Raw genomic sequence first — 19,925 nt, 5'->3', positions numbered from 1 at the left:
AGGGGAACTAGAGAATTATCTGCAGGAGAGGAAATTTTGTAGGGCTGTAGGAAAAGAAAGAAAGAGAGAGGCAGAGGCAGACTGGGAATGGGAGTGGGACAAATTGGGTCGCTCCTACAGAAGGCTAGCAGCAGCACATTGGGCCGAATGCCCCCCTCCTGTGCCGTAAGCATGCAAAGGATCCGCCTAAGGTGAACTAAGTGTGTTAGCTCGGTCTCTGGTATTATAGGGCATGTAAAGTTTGACTGCTTGCTGGCTGGTATAAACTGAAAACCACCGAGGGAGAGAGAGAGAGAGAAACAGACAGACAGACAGTCTTATAAGAGAGCAGGTTAACCAACGAGCTTACGAGAATTCGGCGCTCAAAATGATTCTGAGCACAGCAATAAAACAAAAAGTAAAAACAACTTACTTCCTGTGTCGCGTTTGTGTGGCCCCTTTGGTTTGTGCTGTGCTGCGGCCCAGTGTTTCTGCCATGTTCCTCTCTGCCCTCTGCTACACTGCCAGCATCAGGTGTTAAACCATCCGGCTGACAGGGTGGCCCACCCTCTCACTGTACCCCTCTCCAAAACACACCCTGTTCTCTGTTCAGAGCAGCAAGCGGGAGGTGAACGGGTCTGCCCTGGTGACAGGAAAACGCGCAAGATCTCAGTCGCAGATACAAGCGACATCCTCCTAGCCAATGCCGCGCCTGGCGCGTTACCTCACCCCTGCGCTCCCTGCAGTGGCCCACTGCGGTTGGCAGCTACAATGTGCATTTGCATAGCGCCATCCAAGGCCCCCCACAGAGCCAGCGATCAGTCAAAAGAGGCAAAATGCAGGCAGTCCCCAGCTTATGAACACCCAGCTCACATACATCCCACCCAAGGGCACGTCCACGTTAAATCTAAAACACGCGAATGCTTACCGACGAAAGACTACTTTACACTGTACTGTGTTCCGACGGGTCAGCTTACGCACAGACTCGAGAATGGGACCATTCGTAACCCAGGGACTGCAGATGTTGGAAATCTGAAAATAGAACAGTGGAGAAACTCAGCAGAAACAGTTGCCAGTGTGGTGCAACTGAGTTGGCCAAGTGCTCCCCGCATCCTGAAAAAGGAGGAGTGGGCTTCTTAACACCAGCACCACTAGGACTGCAGCGAATTCAAGAAGGGATGAATCATCATTCATGATTGAATGGCGGAGTGGACCCGACGGGCCGAATGGCCTTACTTCCACTCCTATGTCTTATGGATATGCAGGAAATGGAGCCTAGAACCTGGTGTTATTCACTGTCAAACACAGTGTTAGGTTTATTTGAAACCACAAGCGTTCAGAGCGCTGTCTGTCATCAGGTGAAGTCTTCACCTGATGAAGGAGCAGCGCTCCAAAAGCTTGTGATTTCAAATAAATCCGTTGGATTATAATACTGGTGTCATGCAATTTTGCCCACTCCAATGCAACACCGACAGCTCCACATCAATCTGCATTAATTAGTACAGCACTTCCTATCGGAAGGATGTTGTGAAACTTGAAAGGGTTCAGAAAAGATTCACAAGGATGCTGCCAGGGTTGGAGGATCTGAGCTACAGGGAGAGGCTGAACAGGCTGGAGCTGTTTTCTCTGCAGCACCAAGGCATGACCTTACAGAGGTTTACAAAATTATGAAGGGCATAGGGTAAATAGGTAAAGCCCCCTAGGGTCTGGGAGTCCAGAACTGGAGAGCATTGGTTTAGGGTGAGAGGGGAAAGATATAAAAGAGACCTACAGGGCAACTTTTTCACACAGGGGGTGGTACGTGTATGGAATGAGCTGCCAGAGGAAGCGGTGGAGGCTGGTACAATTGCAACATTTAAGAGGCATTTGGATGGGTATATGAATAAGAAGGGTTTGGAGGGATATGGGCCGGGTATTGGCAGGTGGGACTAGATTGGGTTGGGATATCCGGACGGGTTGGACCGAAGGGTCTGACATAAGAGGAGGGTGTAAAGATGTCAGACTCCTTCATACCTCAGATCACTTGAAGCATGACACTCTGCCAAGTCAGATGCTGTTCTGCTGCAATCCAACAGCTTAATGCTAGCCCAGACACTGACATGCCTGAGGAGTGTAATGTTTGTACATCATACTTAGTTGCAATAAAACTCTGGATTCTTCAATGCCCCAATATCCACCTGCAGTTTCTTATGTTAAGATGAACATCGGATAAAAACAGCCTCATGGAAAATACACACCACATGCAGCATTTCCCACTTTCCCAAATGTATCTATTTATTTTTAAAACTCACAGACTGTCAGTGAAGATGTTGAAAGTCCACTGTATAAAGTACGGGGACAGATTCCTGCTTGCTAACCAATGATCCCTGTCGAAATAGGGGTGAACACACTCTGGTGTGGGTTGTGAAACCTCTGCAGTTGAAATAGCCCACAGGTTCCATTGTGGTCGCTGAGAAACAACGGCCAATTCAGCCATCATATTCTAACACACCTGAAGACAATAGCCTAGGTGGCAAGTCTTGCAATGCAGAAGGCAAGACAGCTGGTACAAAACAGAAAAATAGGAATGGGAATAGGCCGTTCAGTCCTTTGAGCCTAGCCCTGCCATTCCAATATGATCACAGCTGTTCATCCGACTCAGTGCACCGTCGCTACTTTCTCCCCATACCCTTTGATCACCCTTAGCCCAGAGAGCTATACTCGACGCTGGAAAACAGTCAACATTTTTGCCCTCGACTGTTTTCTGTGGCAGAGTAGTCCACAGACTCCCTCATCTCCAGGCGATGGAATCTCTCCTCCTCTCAAGCTAGGCAGCAGAGTTCAAACCCCACCAGGGCACTGGAGATCAGGAGGGTGACAAGCTGAGCCCAGAGGAACAAAGAGGATGAGAGGGAGGGGAGATGAAGACAAAAAGGAGGATTTTTAAAAAGTAAGAGTAATGAACACATGATCCCATCAAGTCACAGATTAATTAGCTCAAATTGCAGGCAAGAGGAGGCAATGGCCTAGTGGCATCATCCCTCAACTATTAATCTAGAAACTTGATTAAGGTTCTGGGGACCCGGGTCTGAATCCTGCCACAGTAGATGGTGGAATTTGAATTCAACAAAACATACCTGGAATTAAGAGTCTAATAGCGACCATGAATCCATTGTCTGGCTCAGTAAGGGAAGGAAATCTGCCATCCTCACTCGGTCTGGCCTATACACAACACAAGACTCCGCATCTTATGAAGAAAGGTCACTGGGCCAGAGATGCTAATTCTGCTTTCTCTCCACAGATGCTGCTGAGTTTCTCCAGTAGTTTCTATTTTTGTTCCCAGCATTCCCGGTTCTTGGCCTCCCCCCCCCAACAATGTGGTTGGCTCTTAACTGCCCTCTGGGCAATGATTGATGGCCTAGCCAGCGATGCGCTCATCTATGAATTAGCTTTTTAAACAGGCATTAGTGGCTGGTCTTAGTGAAAATTATCGCCTCATTGAGGTCGACAGCATGGAAACAGGCCATTCGGCCCACCTTCGCCGTGCCGCCCAGTTTTCACATTTGCCTGCGCTTGGTCCACATTCCTGATGAAGGGCTTTTGCCCGAAACGTCGATTCTCCTGCTCCTCGGATGCTGTTGGGCTCTTCCAGCACCACTCTAACCTTGACTCTGATCATCTGAAGACCTCACGTTTGCCATATCCCTCCACACCTACCCCACCCATGCACCTTTCCAGATGTTTCTTAAAATGAGAAATTTGTAGTTGCTTTCACCACTACCTCTGGCAGACGCTGACCAGCCTCTGCATGAAGACAATTGTCCCTCTGGAACTTTTTGTATCTCTCCCCTCAAACCCATGCCCTGCAGTTTTAGCATCCCCTAACTAGGAAGGGGGGGGGACCTGCTGGCTATCTAATCTTTTCTACGTCATTCATGATTTTATCGACCTCTGTAAAGGTCACCCCTCAGTCTCCTGAGCTCCAGGGAAAAAAAAAGTCCCAGCATATCCAACCTCTCCATTTAACATAGACCTTCCAGTCCAGGTACCACATTTCCTGCACCCTTTCTAGTTGAATAATATCCTTTCTATTGTAGGGCACCCAGAAAGGCACGGTGTTCCAAATGTGACCTCAGCCACATCTTGCACAGCTGCAACAAGGCATCCCAACTCTGACACTCAGTGTTCTGAGCAAGTGTGCCAAATGCCGCCTTCATCTTTCGGACAAGTGGTACAGATAAACCGCGATGGGTTCAATACTAAACACCAGCATCTGTTGACCATCTGGACATCTCCTGTGCTGTGCAGGGATCCCCTGCCTCAGGCCAGCATCAACTAAGGCTTCAGAGAACACACTTGGCTCCTGCTTCGATGTTCTGGCTTATGGAGAACAGAATATTTTTTTTTAAAAAAAACACATGCACCTTGGTGTTGAGCCACAGACAGAGACGTCACAGGTTACTAAGAGTCAATGCAACAAGTAAGCTTTGTTATTCTATTATTCTTTTAATAAGCTCCCCCACCCACAAATAAAAATCGACATCTCTCTCCCCCTCTCTCCTCTCAGCACTGACAACACAACCATTACAGCATGGTCTAACTTAGCCTGCACACAACATAGCTGCTGTGGGTTTGGTGCCCATGGGACAACACATGGGCACAGTTCATAGACTTGTACTACATGGAAACAGACCTTGGAGCCCAACTCATTCGGGGTATATGAATGGGAAGGGTTTTAGACGGACGTGGACCAAATGCTGGCATGTGGGACATTTGCTGACTCACAGGAGGGAATTGGTACATGGAGAGGAAGGGTTTCGAGGAACGTGAACCAAGTGCTGGTAAGTGGGACTCGACTAGGTTGGGATACCTGGTTGGCATGGATGAGTTGGATCGAAGAGTCTGTTTCCACACGGTACAGCTCCATGACTCTATATCCTAAATTAATCGAGTGCCATTTGCCAGCAGATGCCCCATATCTGGCTAAACTCTTCCACTCCACGTGCCCAGTTCCCTCCTGCAAGTCGGCATTACTCAACAGGGTTGGAATCTCAGAACCTACTTGGTCTAACATGAGACTTGAACCACAGCAGGATGTCACTGTGGGCCTTGCAGGCTGTGAGATGGTACAGTCAGACCCTATGCCTTTCATGCGCACAGCTTCCACACTGCTCCTCGAAGAGCAGCCTTCACCTATGTTTAGCTGAGATTGTTTAGATTGCTTACAGTGTGGAAACAGGCCCTGCGGCTCAACAAGTCCACACTGACCCGCCGAAGCGCACCCACCCAGACCCATTCCCCTACACCAAACACTCTGGGCAATTTAGCATGACCAATTCACCTAACCTGCACATCTTTGGACTGTGGGAGGAAACCAGAGCACCCGGAGGAAACCCACACAGACAAGGGGAGAATGTGCAAACTCCACACAGGTCAATCGCCTGAACCCGGGTCTCAGGCGCTGTGAGGCAGCAGTGCTAACCACTGTGCCACCATGCCGCCCATGCGTCCAGTCCCTACTCGGGAGGGTGAATTGCTGACTCTCCCACCACCCTTTAAGTAAACGTGATCTTAACAGCTGTCGCACTGAACACTCAGAGAAAAAAAATGCCCCTCTGGACCTTTTCATATCTCTCCCCTAACAATGTGAGACAGGAGAGATGAAGTGAGATTTCCATACCACCTCTCCTGTTTTGCCCCATCGATCAGCACAAATCACACGCGGTCTCTCGGAATGCTCCAACAGCGTTAACCGTTTTCCCTTATTTACCCCCCTCTAGCTCGCGCTTACTCTGCTGTTGAAATTTACTTCCAATTGCTCTAGGCAGACAGGCAATAATTAGCCAGAAGCCTCTGACCCTCTTTTGATCAGAAATAATTGAAGGGAGCTCGCAGTGCAGTGATCATACCCTCAAAGGGACCTTATAACAAAATGAGTGCCCCTACCTTTGAAATGGGAGGCTTCACGTAACTATAAGCGGATCCAAATATTAACGAGTCAAAGTAAATGCTGACAATTCTTCATCCATAGTTGGAGTTTACTTACTTACAATCAAAGTTGTCCTGGTTAAATTGGACAGAAACCTATTCTGTGCTTAATCAGCCTGGGGGTGGTTTACGTGGGAAGAGGAAGAGAGGTGGGGGAGGGGGGGTGCTGACAGCTGAGAAAGAGAAGGAAGAGGGTAAGAATGAATCACAGAATCGCTACAGTGTGGAACAGGCCATTTGGCCTATCCTGTCCATACTGACCCAGACCCAACCAATCCTTACAACCCTGCATTTCCCATAGCTAACCCACCCTAACCTGCTCATCCCTGGGCACTCTGGGACAATTCAGCATGGCCAATCCACCCTAACCTGCACATCTTTGGACTGTGGGAGGAAACCGGAGTACCCAGAGGAAACTCACACAGACACGGGGAGAACTTGCCATCTCCATATAGACAGCTGCCCGAGGCTGGAATTGAACCCCAGTCCCTGACCCTGCGAGGCAGCAGTGCTAACCACGGAGACACTGTGCCTCCCCAAAACACAAGGAGCTGAGTTGCTGTCAAACACCGTGAGCCAGAGGTGATATGAACAGACAATCTTCTGAACGATTGTCAGTCAAGAGGCAGAGGAGAAAGGTGTGCGCGTGGGCTGGGGGAGCAGGAGGGGAGAGCGACAGAGAGAAGGAGAGCGAGAGAGTGGGGGGAATAGGAGGAGAAAGAGAAGGGAGAGGGGTGAGAGTGTAGGGGGTAGGAGGTGAGAAGGAGAAGGGAGGGGAGAGGAGAGGAGAGAGGAGAGTGTGTGGGCTGGGAGGAGAGACCGAGAGAAAGGAGGGAGTGGGAGTAGGGGGAATGAAGGAAGGGAGAGGGGCGAGAGTGTAAGGGGTGGGAAGAGGGAGAGGGGAGAGGAAAGAAACAAGGGAGGGGGTGAGGGAGTGAGGGATAGGAGGTGAAAGAGAAGGTGGGGGGGGGTGCGTGGGGAAGGAATGGAGAGCTGCACAATTAACAGGTTGGGATTCAAGATGAACAGCCCTGAAAAGGACAGCAGTGACAGCAGCCATTTTGGCATGGTCTCTCCCCAAGTCCACACTCACACTGCAAACTTATTGTGACACCTCAGATTGCGACATATCCCAGCGCAGTTCCACTTTCTACAATGACCAACACAGGAGGTTTCAGAATGTACTTTCACAACATGTGACTAATCAAAAATATTACAGCATCAAAGACACTTCGGGGGGGGCGGGGGGGGGTGGGGGTTTGTTTGGGGAAGCGGTGATTGGGCACATGCTAGTATTTGGACGGACGCATGCAGAGATTTGCTGGGGCTCTGGAAACGGCCAAAAAAAAGGGGAAGTGGTGAAATTGCAGATAGCTTTGGGGTGGGGGGGCACGCAAATTTGACACAGGGAGACACAGTCATCGGAAGACAGAATCGAACCCGGTTTCCTGGCGCTGCGAGGCAGCATTGCTAAACACTGAGCCACTGTGCCACCTTCGGTAGGGGGTTTAGTGAGCATCCAGCCCAGAGTGGAACCCAGCACAGCCACTCCCCTATAAACAGCCACTTTGGGTACTCCACACCGGGGCGTGCATCAGATGGGTTTGCAATGCACATGAGCCCTTCCTTTCATCCGGGAAAGTGCAAAAAACCTCACACCACCAGGGAAACTGACTGTGTGGCCCTCTGCTCCATGCTGGCGTTTTATGGCCCAACACAAAAGTATCCCCGGGAGGTTGAGTCATGAAGAGAGATTACACAACAGAGGCCAGAGTCGGAAAGGAGTGTCCTAACTCAAAGTCTTCAAGATAGGAACAGGTACAGACAGGGTTAATAAAGGTAAACTATTTTTTTAAGCACTGCTGCCTCACAGCACCAGGGGCCCGGGTTCAATTCCAGCCACAGGTGACTGTCTGTGTGGAGTCTGTATATTTTTATTAAATTTACTTTTGTTAATAAGTGTAAGAAAGCTGCTCTCTGTACAGTACCTCCCACAGAAAGCTCCTGTGTCGAGAGCTGGCATCAGTGCAGTACGGCATGGAGATTTCAGCACATGCACAGGACGGAATGGGTGAACAGATGCCTACTGGAATCATGTTCTTGCCAACACAGGCAAGCGCTCCCCAGAGTACAGTTCCCTAATTCTTCAGCGATGTTAAAGTCAGATCGCTCTGCCCAGAAAAGCGTGCTATCCCAGAACCACCCACACAAGGCAACAGAAGATCACAGAGTCACATGGCAATGTTAATGATTCTATCACACCTTGACAAGGTACCAGACAATGACACATCCCACCCAGATCGTCCCAACGCCGTCTATACTCACTTTGAGCAGAATTTCGGCGGAGAGGTAACACCTATTCTGAGAACTCCTGATGAACCTACCCCATCGGTCACTGCATCAGAGGTCAGATCAGTTTTCCTTTGCGTGGATCCAAGTAAAGCGATGGGACCAGACGGAGTACCAGGCCGTGCACCCAGAGCATGCGCAGATCAATTGGCAGAGGTCTTCTTGGACATCTTCAACCTCTCCCTGCAGCAGGCCCCTATCCCTGCCTGTTTCAGGAGGGCCATCATCCCTGTGCCTAGGAAGGTTCATGCAGCGTGTCTCAATGCCTACCACCCTGTGGCCCTAAGTTTGGTGGTCATGAAGGGCTTGGAAAGGCTGGTCATGGCATTAATCAACTCCAGCCTCCCCACTAGTCTTGACCCACTCCAATCTGCCTATCGGACAAGAGAGCCACATCAGATGCCATATCACTTGTCCTTCACTCCTCCCTAAAACATCTTGACACCAAGAACAGCTATGTAAGAATCCTACTCATTGACACAGTTCAGCCTCCAACACTATTATCCCCTCGAGACTGATGACTAAACTTAGTGATCCTGGACTAAGCCCCACTCTCTGCAACTGGATCCTCAGTTTCCTGACCCATAGGCCACCATCAGTGAAGATTGGGGACAATATTTCATCCTCACTAACACAACACTGGAGCCCCCCACCCCTCCCAGGGGTGCATACTCAGCCCCCTACTGTACTCACTGTACACCCATGACTGCGTCGCCAAATACCAGACTAATGCCATTTACAAGTTCGCTGATGACACCACCATAGTTGTTCGAATCTCAGATGGTGATGAAACAGACTACAGACCTGGAAAAATGCTGCACTGAGAACAACCTAGCTCTCAATGCCGGCAAAACCAAGGAACTTGTTATTGACTTTCGGCGGGATGTTACTCACATCCCCTACACATTAACAGCACAGAGGTAGAACGAGTGGAGAGTGTCAAGCTCCTGGGAGCGGTCATCCACAACAAGCTTTCTTTGACTCTTCACGTGGACACACTGGTTACAAAGGCCCAACAATGTCTCTTCTTCCTCAGGCAGCTGAGGAAATTTGGCATGACGGCGAATACCCTTGCCAACTTTTATAGGTGCGCTATTGAGAGCATTCTGTCTGGGTGTATCACTACCTGGGATGGCAACTGTACCATTCAGTATCAGAGACTGTTACAGAGAGCAGTAAACTCGGCCCGATCAATCACAAAGGCCAACCTCCCATCTACCAGGGATGGAAGAATCCACCTACCAGGCCCCGCTGTCAAGGAAAGGCCACCAAGCATTCTCAAAGATCCATCCCACCCTAGCAATGTTTTTCCTACAACCTCTACCATCAGGGAGAAGGTACAGAAGCCTGAACACACGCACCAGCCAGTGTCTACCGCACTGTTGTTAGATACTGAATGGACTCAAGCGAGAGCGAGACATGGACAGGCGCACACGGACAGGCGCACACGGACAAAATAAAAAAGGAACAAAAAAAGTCAGCAGTTAGTTCTTTATGGTCAACACAGTGGAGGTTTTCAGATCTGAAAGGTCAGAGAATAATTTGCTCACCCATGACAGTTGGGTCAAACAGAGGAAGGAAGTCAAGTGCTCACAGCTACCTAAATGTCAAGCCAAATACAAGGTCAAGAGAATTATATCCACTTCCCTTTTGAAAGCTATATTCAAACCTACTTTCACCACTCTGAAGATCACGGAACTTGCTGAGCAAGTGAAAAAGCAGCCCCCTTGCACCCCTCCCTCCTTCTCTAGCTGCTGCTGACCAGCAGAGTTCTCCTCAAGCAACGTCATCCTGTTGTGCCTGTCCTCTCAGCTTCTCCCACTAAAGCTCGGAAACTCCCACTGCTGCTGCTGCTGGATGGGGTGTACCGAATCCCACACTTTAGCAGGGTGAGAACTGAGATGAGGAGGTATTTCTTCCACCAGAGGGTGGTGACTCTGTGGAACTCATTGCCGCACAGGGCAAGTCGTTGAGTGTTCCCGAGACAGAGATAGATAGGCTCTTGATCAGTAAGGGGGAAATCGAGGGTTCTAGGGAGAATGGGGGTTGAGAGACTTATCAGCCATGAGCTAATGACTGAGTTCTAGCAGCATGGTGGCTCGCAGCACCAGGAACAAGGGTTCAATTCCAGCCTCGGGCAACTATCTGTGTGGAGTTTGCACAGTCTCCCTGTGTCTGTGTGGGTTTCCTCCGGGTGCTCCGGTTTCCTTCCACAATCCAAAGTTGTGCAGGTTAGGGTGGACTAGCCGTGCTAAATTGCCCCATAGTGTTCAGAGATGTATAGGACAGATGCATCAGTCAGGGGTAAATGTAGAGTGATAGTGTAAAGGAGTAGGTCTGGGTGGGTTACCTCTTTGGAGGGTTGGTGTGGGATTGTTGGGCCGAAGGGCCTGTTTCCACACTGTAGGGATTCTATGAAATTCTGCTCCTACGAGTCAATAGGTGCAGGAGAGAGGTGACTGCAGTTAAAAACAGTCGTCTGGGGACAGGATAACTTCAGTGATCTGACCAGAATGGGGCTATTCATCATGGAGATGGAAGACGGGACAGAGATGAAACTCGAAAGAGGGACAGAGTTGGTATGATCAGGGCAGTGGGGTGGATGAGGACAGGGGATATACAGTTGACCCATGCGATTAGAGGGCACCAATTTAACATCACTGGCATTAGAAGATTTAACAGCATGGCCCGAGGAGATGCTTGCTCACACAGCCAGTCGCTAGATTCACAGAAAAGGCCCTTCGGCCCATTAAGACGACACTGACGGGACCACTCATCCCAATTTCCTGCACTTGTCCCATACCCTTGAATGTTATATTTGAAGTGCTCATCCAAATATATTTTTTGAAATGTTTCTAGCCTCCACCACCTTCCCAGGCAGTGCATTCCAGGTTCCCAACACCCACAGTGAAAACATTTGTTCCCAAAACCCCTCCTCTTTATCCTTACAATTATACCCCTCGTCACTGATCGCTTGGCCAAGTGGAACAGCTGCTCTCTATTGACCCTGTTCCCATCCCCCCTCATAACCTTACACACCTCAAAATCATAGAATCCCTACTGTGTGGAAACTGACCCTTCGGCCCAACAAGTCCACCCAGACTCATTCCCGTACCCTACATTTACCCCTGACTAATGTACATTAACCTACACATCCCTGGGACAATTTAGCATGGCCAATTCACCTTAACTTGCCCATCTTTGGACTGTGGGAGGAAACCGGAGCACCCGGAGGAAACCCACACAGACACGGGGAGAATTTGCAAACTCCACACAGAGGCTGGGATTGAACCAGTGCCCTGCTGCTGTGAAGCTGCAGCACTAACCACTGAGCCACCATGCCACCCCAATGCTCCCCCCTGCTGTTTTTAGGATAGAAAAAAAACAAACAGCCCAAGTCTATCTAGTCCCTCCTTGTAGCTTAATGTCTCCAACCCAGGCAACATCCTGGTGAACCTCCTCTGCACCCCTTCCTGCAGACCAGAACCTCCCATCTTTGGGGGTGTTGGGATCCTCAGGTTAAGTGTACCACCAGTCATTGTTTCGGTTTCTGGTGAAGAACAACCCACACCACCCCCTGGGCCAATGGTGACGTGACCTTTTCTACAGTGAAAAACATCCCAGACTCACCATCCCTGGTAAATCTCTTCTGACCACCCGGAGTTTAATAATATCCTTCCCATAACAGTGCGACCAGAATTGAACACAGTGCTGCAGAAGAGACCTCACCAGCATCCCTGTATAACCTCAACACGACGTCCCAACTCCTGTACTCAAAGGATCTGAGCAATGCAGGCAAACTGGTGGAATTTAATAGGCTAATGGGCAACCATTGTTGTTAAAACCTCATCGGGTTCTCAAATGGGGAGGAAATTCTTCCTCATCTGGCCTGGCCTATACAGGACTCCAAACTCTCAGCCAATGGGGTTCACTTTGACCTGCCCACTCAGTCCAGTTCAAGGGGGCAATCACAAACGAGCAACGAAAGCTGCACTTGCCAGCAATGCCCCATCCGCCAATCTAAAGGCACAAGGAAAACACTCATTATACAAAGACCAGTTCAGGGCAGTGTTGCCTCTCCTGAACTAGTTTGACTTGTTTTGTATCTGCTTGTGTGTATTGAGTGTAAACAATGTTGTAAAAGATAAAGCATCTTCAGATTTCACTCGCAGTTACATCAGAAGCGGCAGCTCAGGTGTACGTCACTACAAACTACTTGAGATTCAATACACATGACAAGACTTGACAAGTTATTAATATCAAGTGCTGGCAAATGGGACTAGATTAATTTCGGGTAGCACGGAGGAGTCGGACTGAAGGGTCTGTTTCTGTGCCGTACATCTGACTCGAAATGATCAAATGGACCAGCAACGTTACCAATTCCTAAATGCCCCCCGAAGGTGGTGGTTAGCTGCCTTCTTGAACCGCTGCAGTCCACGTGCTGAAGAGAGACCGGCACCGTGCCCCTGAGGATGGAGTCTCAGGATTCTGACCCCCAGTGACACTCGGGAAGCAGCCGGTATATTTCCAAGTCGGGTTGGTGAAGGAGTCGGAAGGGAACTCGTGGGAGGTGACGTTCCCCTGCATCTGCTGCCCTCCTCCTTCCAAATGGAAGTGGTCAGGGGTTTGGAAGGTGTTGCCTTGTAGATGGTACACGCTGCTGCAACTGAGCATCGGTGGTGAAGGGAGTGGACGTTTGCGGATGTGGGGCCAACCAAGCGGGGGCTGTTTTTCCCTGATGTCGAGCGTTTTGAGTGTTGTTGGAGCTGTACTCACCCAGGTAGGTGGGCAGCATTCCCTCACACTCTGGACCGGTGCCTGGCCAATGTTGGGCAGGCTTTGGGGAGTCAGGTGGCGAGTTAAAAACTCATTTTTCACCATCCTCAATTGGCAATATATTGCCATTCTCCACCGGGACAGAATCCTGGAACACTCTCCCTAACGGAGCTGTGTGGGGCGTCCCTACACCGCGAGGGACTCCAATGGTTCAATAAGGCAGTTCACCACCTCCTCCAGGGGCAATTAAAGATGGGACATCAATGCTGTCGCAGCCGACATCCCGCGGGTGAAGAAACAAACAGGAAATTAGATAGACACTTGATAGAAGTAAACTCACCGAGGTGTAAGGTTTGGAATAGTAATGGTGCTGGGGGAGGGTCTGGAACAGACCGAGCACCCCCAGATCCCCAATCAAGGTGGCTACCAGACGTCCCCTTTTGGTGATCACGGGAATTCGTGAGGCAGCTGTACGAGGGGACCACTGCGATTGCTGGAAGATGAGGGAACTGTGTGTGTGTGACGCTGTTTCCCAACTGGGGACAGGGGCAGGGTTGGTGAGCCGGTTTACTTTGATCTCCCACCCAACGTGAGGGCGGATGGAGGCAGCACGTTACAGCTCACTCGGTGGTTCCCTGTTGCTTCAGACAACACACGTTATCAAGATGGTACAGGTTCCGATCACCTTGCCATCACTTGTCTGCCCAGCAATGGCCTCTCACTGGAAAGCTGGGGAGGTCAAACCCCTTTGATTCATGCTTTAGTTTGGGAGGAAGAGGGGTGGGTTGGGGGGCCAGTTGAGAGAACTATCAATGTCTTCCCAGCAGCCTGCACCCACCTTAATGCATAGGTGCTACCCAACTCCACATTTTGAAATGTTAGTGTGCTCGCTCTCTCCATGGACCCTGCCTGGCCTGCCGTGATCTCCAGCAGTTGTTGCTTTCAGTACAGATTCCAGCATCTGCAATAATTAGCTCCTACCCATTTAATTCACGTCACAGACACATCCCACCCACACCAGTCCCCCCTCCCCACTAACCCATCAAACCCTGCAAGGGGTCCCATAGCCGAAGCTTCGAGATCAGAGCAGGAGAACTGTGCCATAGAAAAGACAGATCGTCAGGGATGGCTCAGTGGTTAGTACTGCTGCCTCCCAGGGACCTGGGTTCGATCCCACCCTCAAGCGGCTCTCTGCGTGGAGTTTGCAAGTTCTCCCCGTGTCTGCGTGGGTTTCCTTCGGGTGCTCCGGTTTCCTCCCACAATCCAAAGATTGCAGGCTCAAGTGGATTGGCCAAGATAATTTGAGCCATCGTGTCCAAGGATGTGCAGGTTAGGGTGGTTTAGCCACAGGAAATGCAGGGTTAGGGTGGGATGCTTGTCAGAGGGTTGGTGCAACCCATTTCAAATGGCCTCGAAATCTACACTGTAGAGATTCTAAACTCGAAGTCAGAGTGCAGTGTTTTAACTTGGGGGAAAAAAAAGCTTCCATATCTCAAACAGAAAATCATTCCAACTTCCAAGCTTATTCCAAAAAAACCAAGAATGATAGTTTGACTATTTTTAAATTTTCTTTGTCTAACAAAGCACTCAGTCCAAGTAATAGGCTCACGGCTACCCTCTTAAATTAGTCCCACAACCCCTCACTCTGCAGGTTCACCTCCTCCAACTCTCTTTCCCTTGCAAACTTCCAACTGACCCTGCTCAAACTGCCCCATCAGGCAGCGATTGCCATATCACAGTAAGTCACTGCTTAAAATAAAGAGATATTCTCATCTTTCACCAGCACTTTTGTGAACTACGTCAAGGCAGCTCTGTACCCCAGAGACTCTGACAAATGCTTTGGGGACAGAGGTCCAAATCCCAAACCCAGCTGGCAAAACTTCAAACCGAGGGAATTAATTTGGAATAAGTCTTTTTGTGTCCTAGCAACTGATTAATTGAACCAATTTTCTTGAGTAGTTCACACCAGGCAGCGTACAGACTACATGCAGTCAGCCTGTGCTTGCAAAATCTCCCCCCACCCCCCCCCCCCCCACCACAACCCAAGAACATCTTCTGTTCGCTGCGTTTCTGTAAATATTCAGCGTCTGCTGAATAACCCAGTGTGCGTTAGCCATTCCACCAAACCACACCGTCCTGGTGAGAGGTTCCCACCTCCTCCTCCTCTGATGCTGCCGACCCTGCTGTGTTTTTCCAGCTCCACACTTTATCCACTCTGATTCTCCAGCTCTCGGTATCTCAGAGTGACACCCAACATCATCAGTTGCGGGTGATCAAGCTCACAAAATGACTCACGGGGGTCACAGAGCTGTTCAAGCAGGGAAACAGACCCTTCGACCCAACTCGTCCAAGCCGGCCAGATATCCAAACCTAATCTAGTCCCGTTTGCCATATATCCCTCCAAACCCTTCTATTCATATACCCATCCTGATGCCTTTTAAATGTTGTCATTGTACCAGCCCCGCTTTCTCTTTTGGCTGCTCCTCTCTTACATGCACCACCCTTTGTGAGAAAAAGTTGCCCCTCAGGTCCCTTTTACATCTTTCCGCTCTCACCCAAAAATCTATGCCCTCTAGTTCTGGACTTCCACACCCTAGGGAAAAGATCTTGTCTACTTACCCTATCCATGCCCCTCCTAATTTTATAAACCTCTACAAGGTCAACACTCAGCCTCCGATGCTCCAGGGAAAACAGCCCCAGCCCATTCAGCCTTAACTTGCTTTCAGCTGACTCAACAAGGTTACTAGGAGTGGAGGCACAAGGTCACGAGGGGATGGACTCTCAGCAAACAACTAATATCCTCAAAGCTTTTGCACCCTCTTATAGTTATTCAGGGATGTGGAAAGCCTATTGTTCCCTCTTGCATTCACTCTGACCATACTTCAACCAATCAGCTTGACTTGCTAGCCAATGACACCCTTTATCCCCCAAACTCCACTGTATTACAAATTGTTGGGATGTTTTCAAATATGATTTGGAGATGCTGGGTGTACAAAAGTTAAAAAAAATCCCACAACACCAGGTTATAGTCCAACAGGTTTAATTGGAAGCACACTAGCTTTCGGAGCGACGCTCCTTCATCAGGTGATTGTAGAGGACTCGATCATAACAGAATTTATAGCAAACATTTGCAGTGTGATGTAACTGAAATTATACATTGAAAAATTGATTGTCTGTTAAGCCTTTCATCTGTTAGAATACAATGATAGTTTCACTTCTTTCATGAAAGAACTGTATCATTGTATTCTAACAGATGAAAGGCTTAACAGACAATCAATTTTTCAATGTATAATTTCAGTTACATCACACTGCAAATGTTTGCTATAAATTCTGTGTTACGATCGAGTCCTCTACAATCACCTGATGAAGGAGCGACGCTCCAAAAGCTAGTGTGCTTCCAATTAAACCTGTTGGACTATAACCCGGTATTGTGGGATTTTTAACCTTTCAAATATGGTTAGAGACAAAAAACAAACCCAGATGATGCTGGAATCCAAAAGGTAGACAGGCAGGAGACTGGGAGAACACTGCAAGCCAGGCAGCATCGGGACGTGGAGAATTGGTTAGGTCAGTTTTGGAATAGTGTATGCAATTCTGGTCTCTTTCCTATCTGAAGGATGTTGTGAAACTTGAAAGGGTTCAGAAAAGATTTACAAGGATGTTGCCGGGGTTGGAGGGTTTGAGCTACAGGAAGAGGCTGAACAGGCTAGGGCTGTTTTCCCTGGAGCGTTGGAGGCTGAGGGGTGACCTTATAAAAGGTTTACAAAATTATGAGGGGCATGGATAGGGTAAATAGACAAGGTATTTTCCCTGGGGTAGGGAAGTTCAGAACTAGAGAGGGGAAAGATTTAAAAGGGGCAACTTTTTTCCACACAGAGGGTGGTTTGTGTATGGAATGAGCTGCCAGAGAAAGTGGAGGCTGGTACAATTACAGCATTTAAAAGGCATCTGGATGGGTATATGAATAGGAAGAGTTTAGAGGGATATGGGCCAGGTGATGGCCAATGGGACTAGATTAATTTAAGATATCTGGTCAGCATGGACAGCTTGGACTGAAGGGTCTGCTTCTGTGCTGTACTTCTCTATGATTCGAAGTTGATGTTTCGGGCGCAACCCTTCTTCGGGACATCAACTTCCCCACCTGCTGATGCTGCCTGGCTTGCTGTGTTCTCCCAGACTCCCGCCTGTCAATCATGGTTTCAAATGTGGCATTCTTGCATTGATCCTGATGAGCATGAGATGAAAATAAATCAGCAAGGGGCCCGACTTCCAGGTCGTAACTGAGTACAAGTCTGCAGTTAGTCAGGTTGGATTGAGGCAAGGACCCATCATGTTGGTGTAGGCCTGGAGTCACGTATCTATCCAAACCAGGTAAGGACAGCAGATATTTATAGATTCATTCAGTGTAGAAAAGGCCCTTTGCCCCATCGAGTCAGCACTGACATAACCACCACTGAAAGTGCTCTAATCCCAATTCCCTGCACTTGTCCCATACTCTTTAAATGTTATGGTAGTTGAAGTGCTCTTCCAAAATTTATTTTTTTTTAAAATAAAAAGGTTCCCAGCCTCCACCACCTTTCCAGGGAGTTCATTCCAAATTGCCGCTGAGTGACAACGTTTTTTTCACAAATTCCCTTCTGTCCCTCATCCTGAAACTATGCCTCCCCCTCATGAGGGGCCATTCAACAGCTGCTTTCTATCCACCCTGGTCACACCCCTCATCATCATGGATATGAATTTAACAGATAAATCTACGTAGCTCCATGGTGTGGGGGGCAAAGTAGTTTTGCTTAAACAACTGCACTTTTTTAAAAAATATAACAAAACGGAATTGAAATTCTCAGACGTCCTGCGTAAAACACATGATTAATGGCGTAACAGTTCAAATCACCATATTGCTGATCCAGTGACATAAACACCAGCCTTCCAATAACTTCTCCATCTCTTTCCAAGATTCAGACACTAAGTACCTCTTTGTAAACACAGCGTTTGATTCAGTATCCAAACCTTTATTTGGTGTCAATTTTTTCTTTGACAAAGCTCCCACGAAGCAACTTCAAATGATTTAAGAACTACTTACATTTGACCACCGGACATTTCAAAGCATTTTCAGCCGCCAAAGTGCTGTCGCTACTGAAATGCAGGAAATGTCACCACTAATTACGTGTGGCTGCTAACTGTTTTCCTTGCATCAACAAGTTAACTCAGTGAGGCAGCTACCAGATGACCTGTTATGGTGAGGGGTTAATATTTAACCAGGATACCATAGAACAGCTCCCTCATGCCCATCTCCTATATTGTAGAATCCTTATGGTGTGGAAGCAGACCAATCAGCCCATCAAATTCACACTGACTCTTCCACACCCTATCTTTGTAAACTTGCATTTCCCATGGCTAAGCCACTGCACATCCTTGGACATTGCAAGGACAATTTAGCCTGGCCAATCCACCATAACCTGCACATCTTTGGACTGTGAGGGGTAACTGGAGCACCCGAAGGGAACCCATGTAGACATGGGGAGAATGTGCAAACTCCACACTGACGGTCGCTCGAGGGTGGAATCCTGGCATTGTGAGGCAGCAGTGCTAACTTTATTGCTAATTATTGCACACAGGAACTTATGTTCAGAAGAGGGAGGAAATGGGGCCCTCATCTAACAGATGGCACCTTTGTCTTGGGTGTGCTCCTTTTAGGCACGGTGAAGCAGCAATTTACGTGACAAGGTTCTGAACTTGTAGAGACAGTGGCACAGACACACATGCACCCCCATTCCCTTCCTCTGAAGGACACACCCCTCCCATACCAAAACACCCTCTCCCTCGAGAGGCACTCAAACCCAGCACTCCCTTCCATTGAGAAACACACACACACACACACACACACACACAGGATTTGGGGCATTGTGGCTCAGTGGTTAGCACTGCTGCCTCACACACCCAAGACCTGGGGTGATTCCACCAGCGGGTGACTGTCCGTAAGGAGTTTGCACATTCTCGCCCCAGTCTGGGTGGGTTTCTCTCGGGTGCTCGAGTTTCCCCTCTTAGTCCAATGACGTGCAGGTTGGGGTGGATTGAACATGCTAAATTGCTCATAGTATTCAGGGATGTGCAGGCTAGGTGAATTAGCCAGGGGAAATGCAGGGATGGGAGTTAATCTGTGTGGGATGCTCTTCAGGGTGTCAGTGTAAAAAGGATGGGCTAAATGGCCTGCTTCCACACTGCAGCGATCCTATGATTCTTATATGAGAGACAAACTCTCCTGCCAGACACAGACACACACACCAAAGTTAAAAGGACAATATACATCTGAGGAAATATGTCCATGAACCCCTCAAGCAACGGAACCCACTGGAATTGCACAGACCATCATTTCTTGGTGTGGAAGTTCGAACAGACGATTAGTAAAGCATTAGGATCCTACCACAAGGCATCCTAGCTGCAGTAACTTACTGCACACTGTCCTTGTCACTACACACAATGGAACATGACAGATCAACCTGAAGGGATTCAGCTTTACAGTTAACGTTCAGACATACGTCAAAATGGAAGCAGGGCTGACTGGACCTCTCCTAGGCACATCTGGTACCTGCAAGCATGTCCTGGGGATGGACAACTGCTCCTCCAACACAGCGCTGATCAGAAACAAAATCACTCCGAGCTCAAAAGCATCAGGAGACCATTAACAATGACCATCAAATAAGCATTCATCGAGCACCTTCAATATAACAACATGCCCCAATGCGTTTTCACAAGGACCTCCTCCAACAACATTTAACGCGGGTGCTCACTGGATATTAACAGAAATATTATTGAAACGTACAACTCAGAGCAATGATGCTTGCGGCAGTGCCCCT

At 48.7% G+C, this 19,925-nt stretch overlaps 1 protein-coding gene across 3 annotated transcripts in view; it reads right to left on the bottom strand.

Annotated features, from left to right (window-relative positions):
- Positions 1–19,925, bottom strand: part of LOC132835353 (arrestin red cell) — a 131,255-nt gene that overhangs the window by 93,587 nt on the left and 17,743 nt on the right. The window contains exon 1 of one of the 3 annotated variants that reach the window (XM_060854804.1): positions 413–620. The exons of the other annotated variants lie outside the window; for them this stretch is intronic. Within the exon in view, the coding sequence (XP_060710787.1) occupies positions 413–477 (65 nt within the window). The 5' untranslated portion in view covers positions 478–620. Of the gene's footprint in view, positions 1–412; positions 621–19,925 lie in introns of those variants that run through there. 3 annotated transcript variants of the gene reach the window in all.

Source organism: Hemiscyllium ocellatum, chromosome 44, assembly GCF_020745735.1.
Source record: "Hemiscyllium ocellatum isolate sHemOce1 chromosome 44, sHemOce1.pat.X.cur, whole genome shotgun sequence".
Classification (NCBI taxonomy): domain Eukaryota; kingdom Metazoa; phylum Chordata; class Chondrichthyes; order Orectolobiformes; family Hemiscylliidae; genus Hemiscyllium; species Hemiscyllium ocellatum.
The sequence above is the reverse complement of the archived record's forward strand: the minus strand, read 5'-3'. Positions and strand labels throughout refer to the sequence as shown.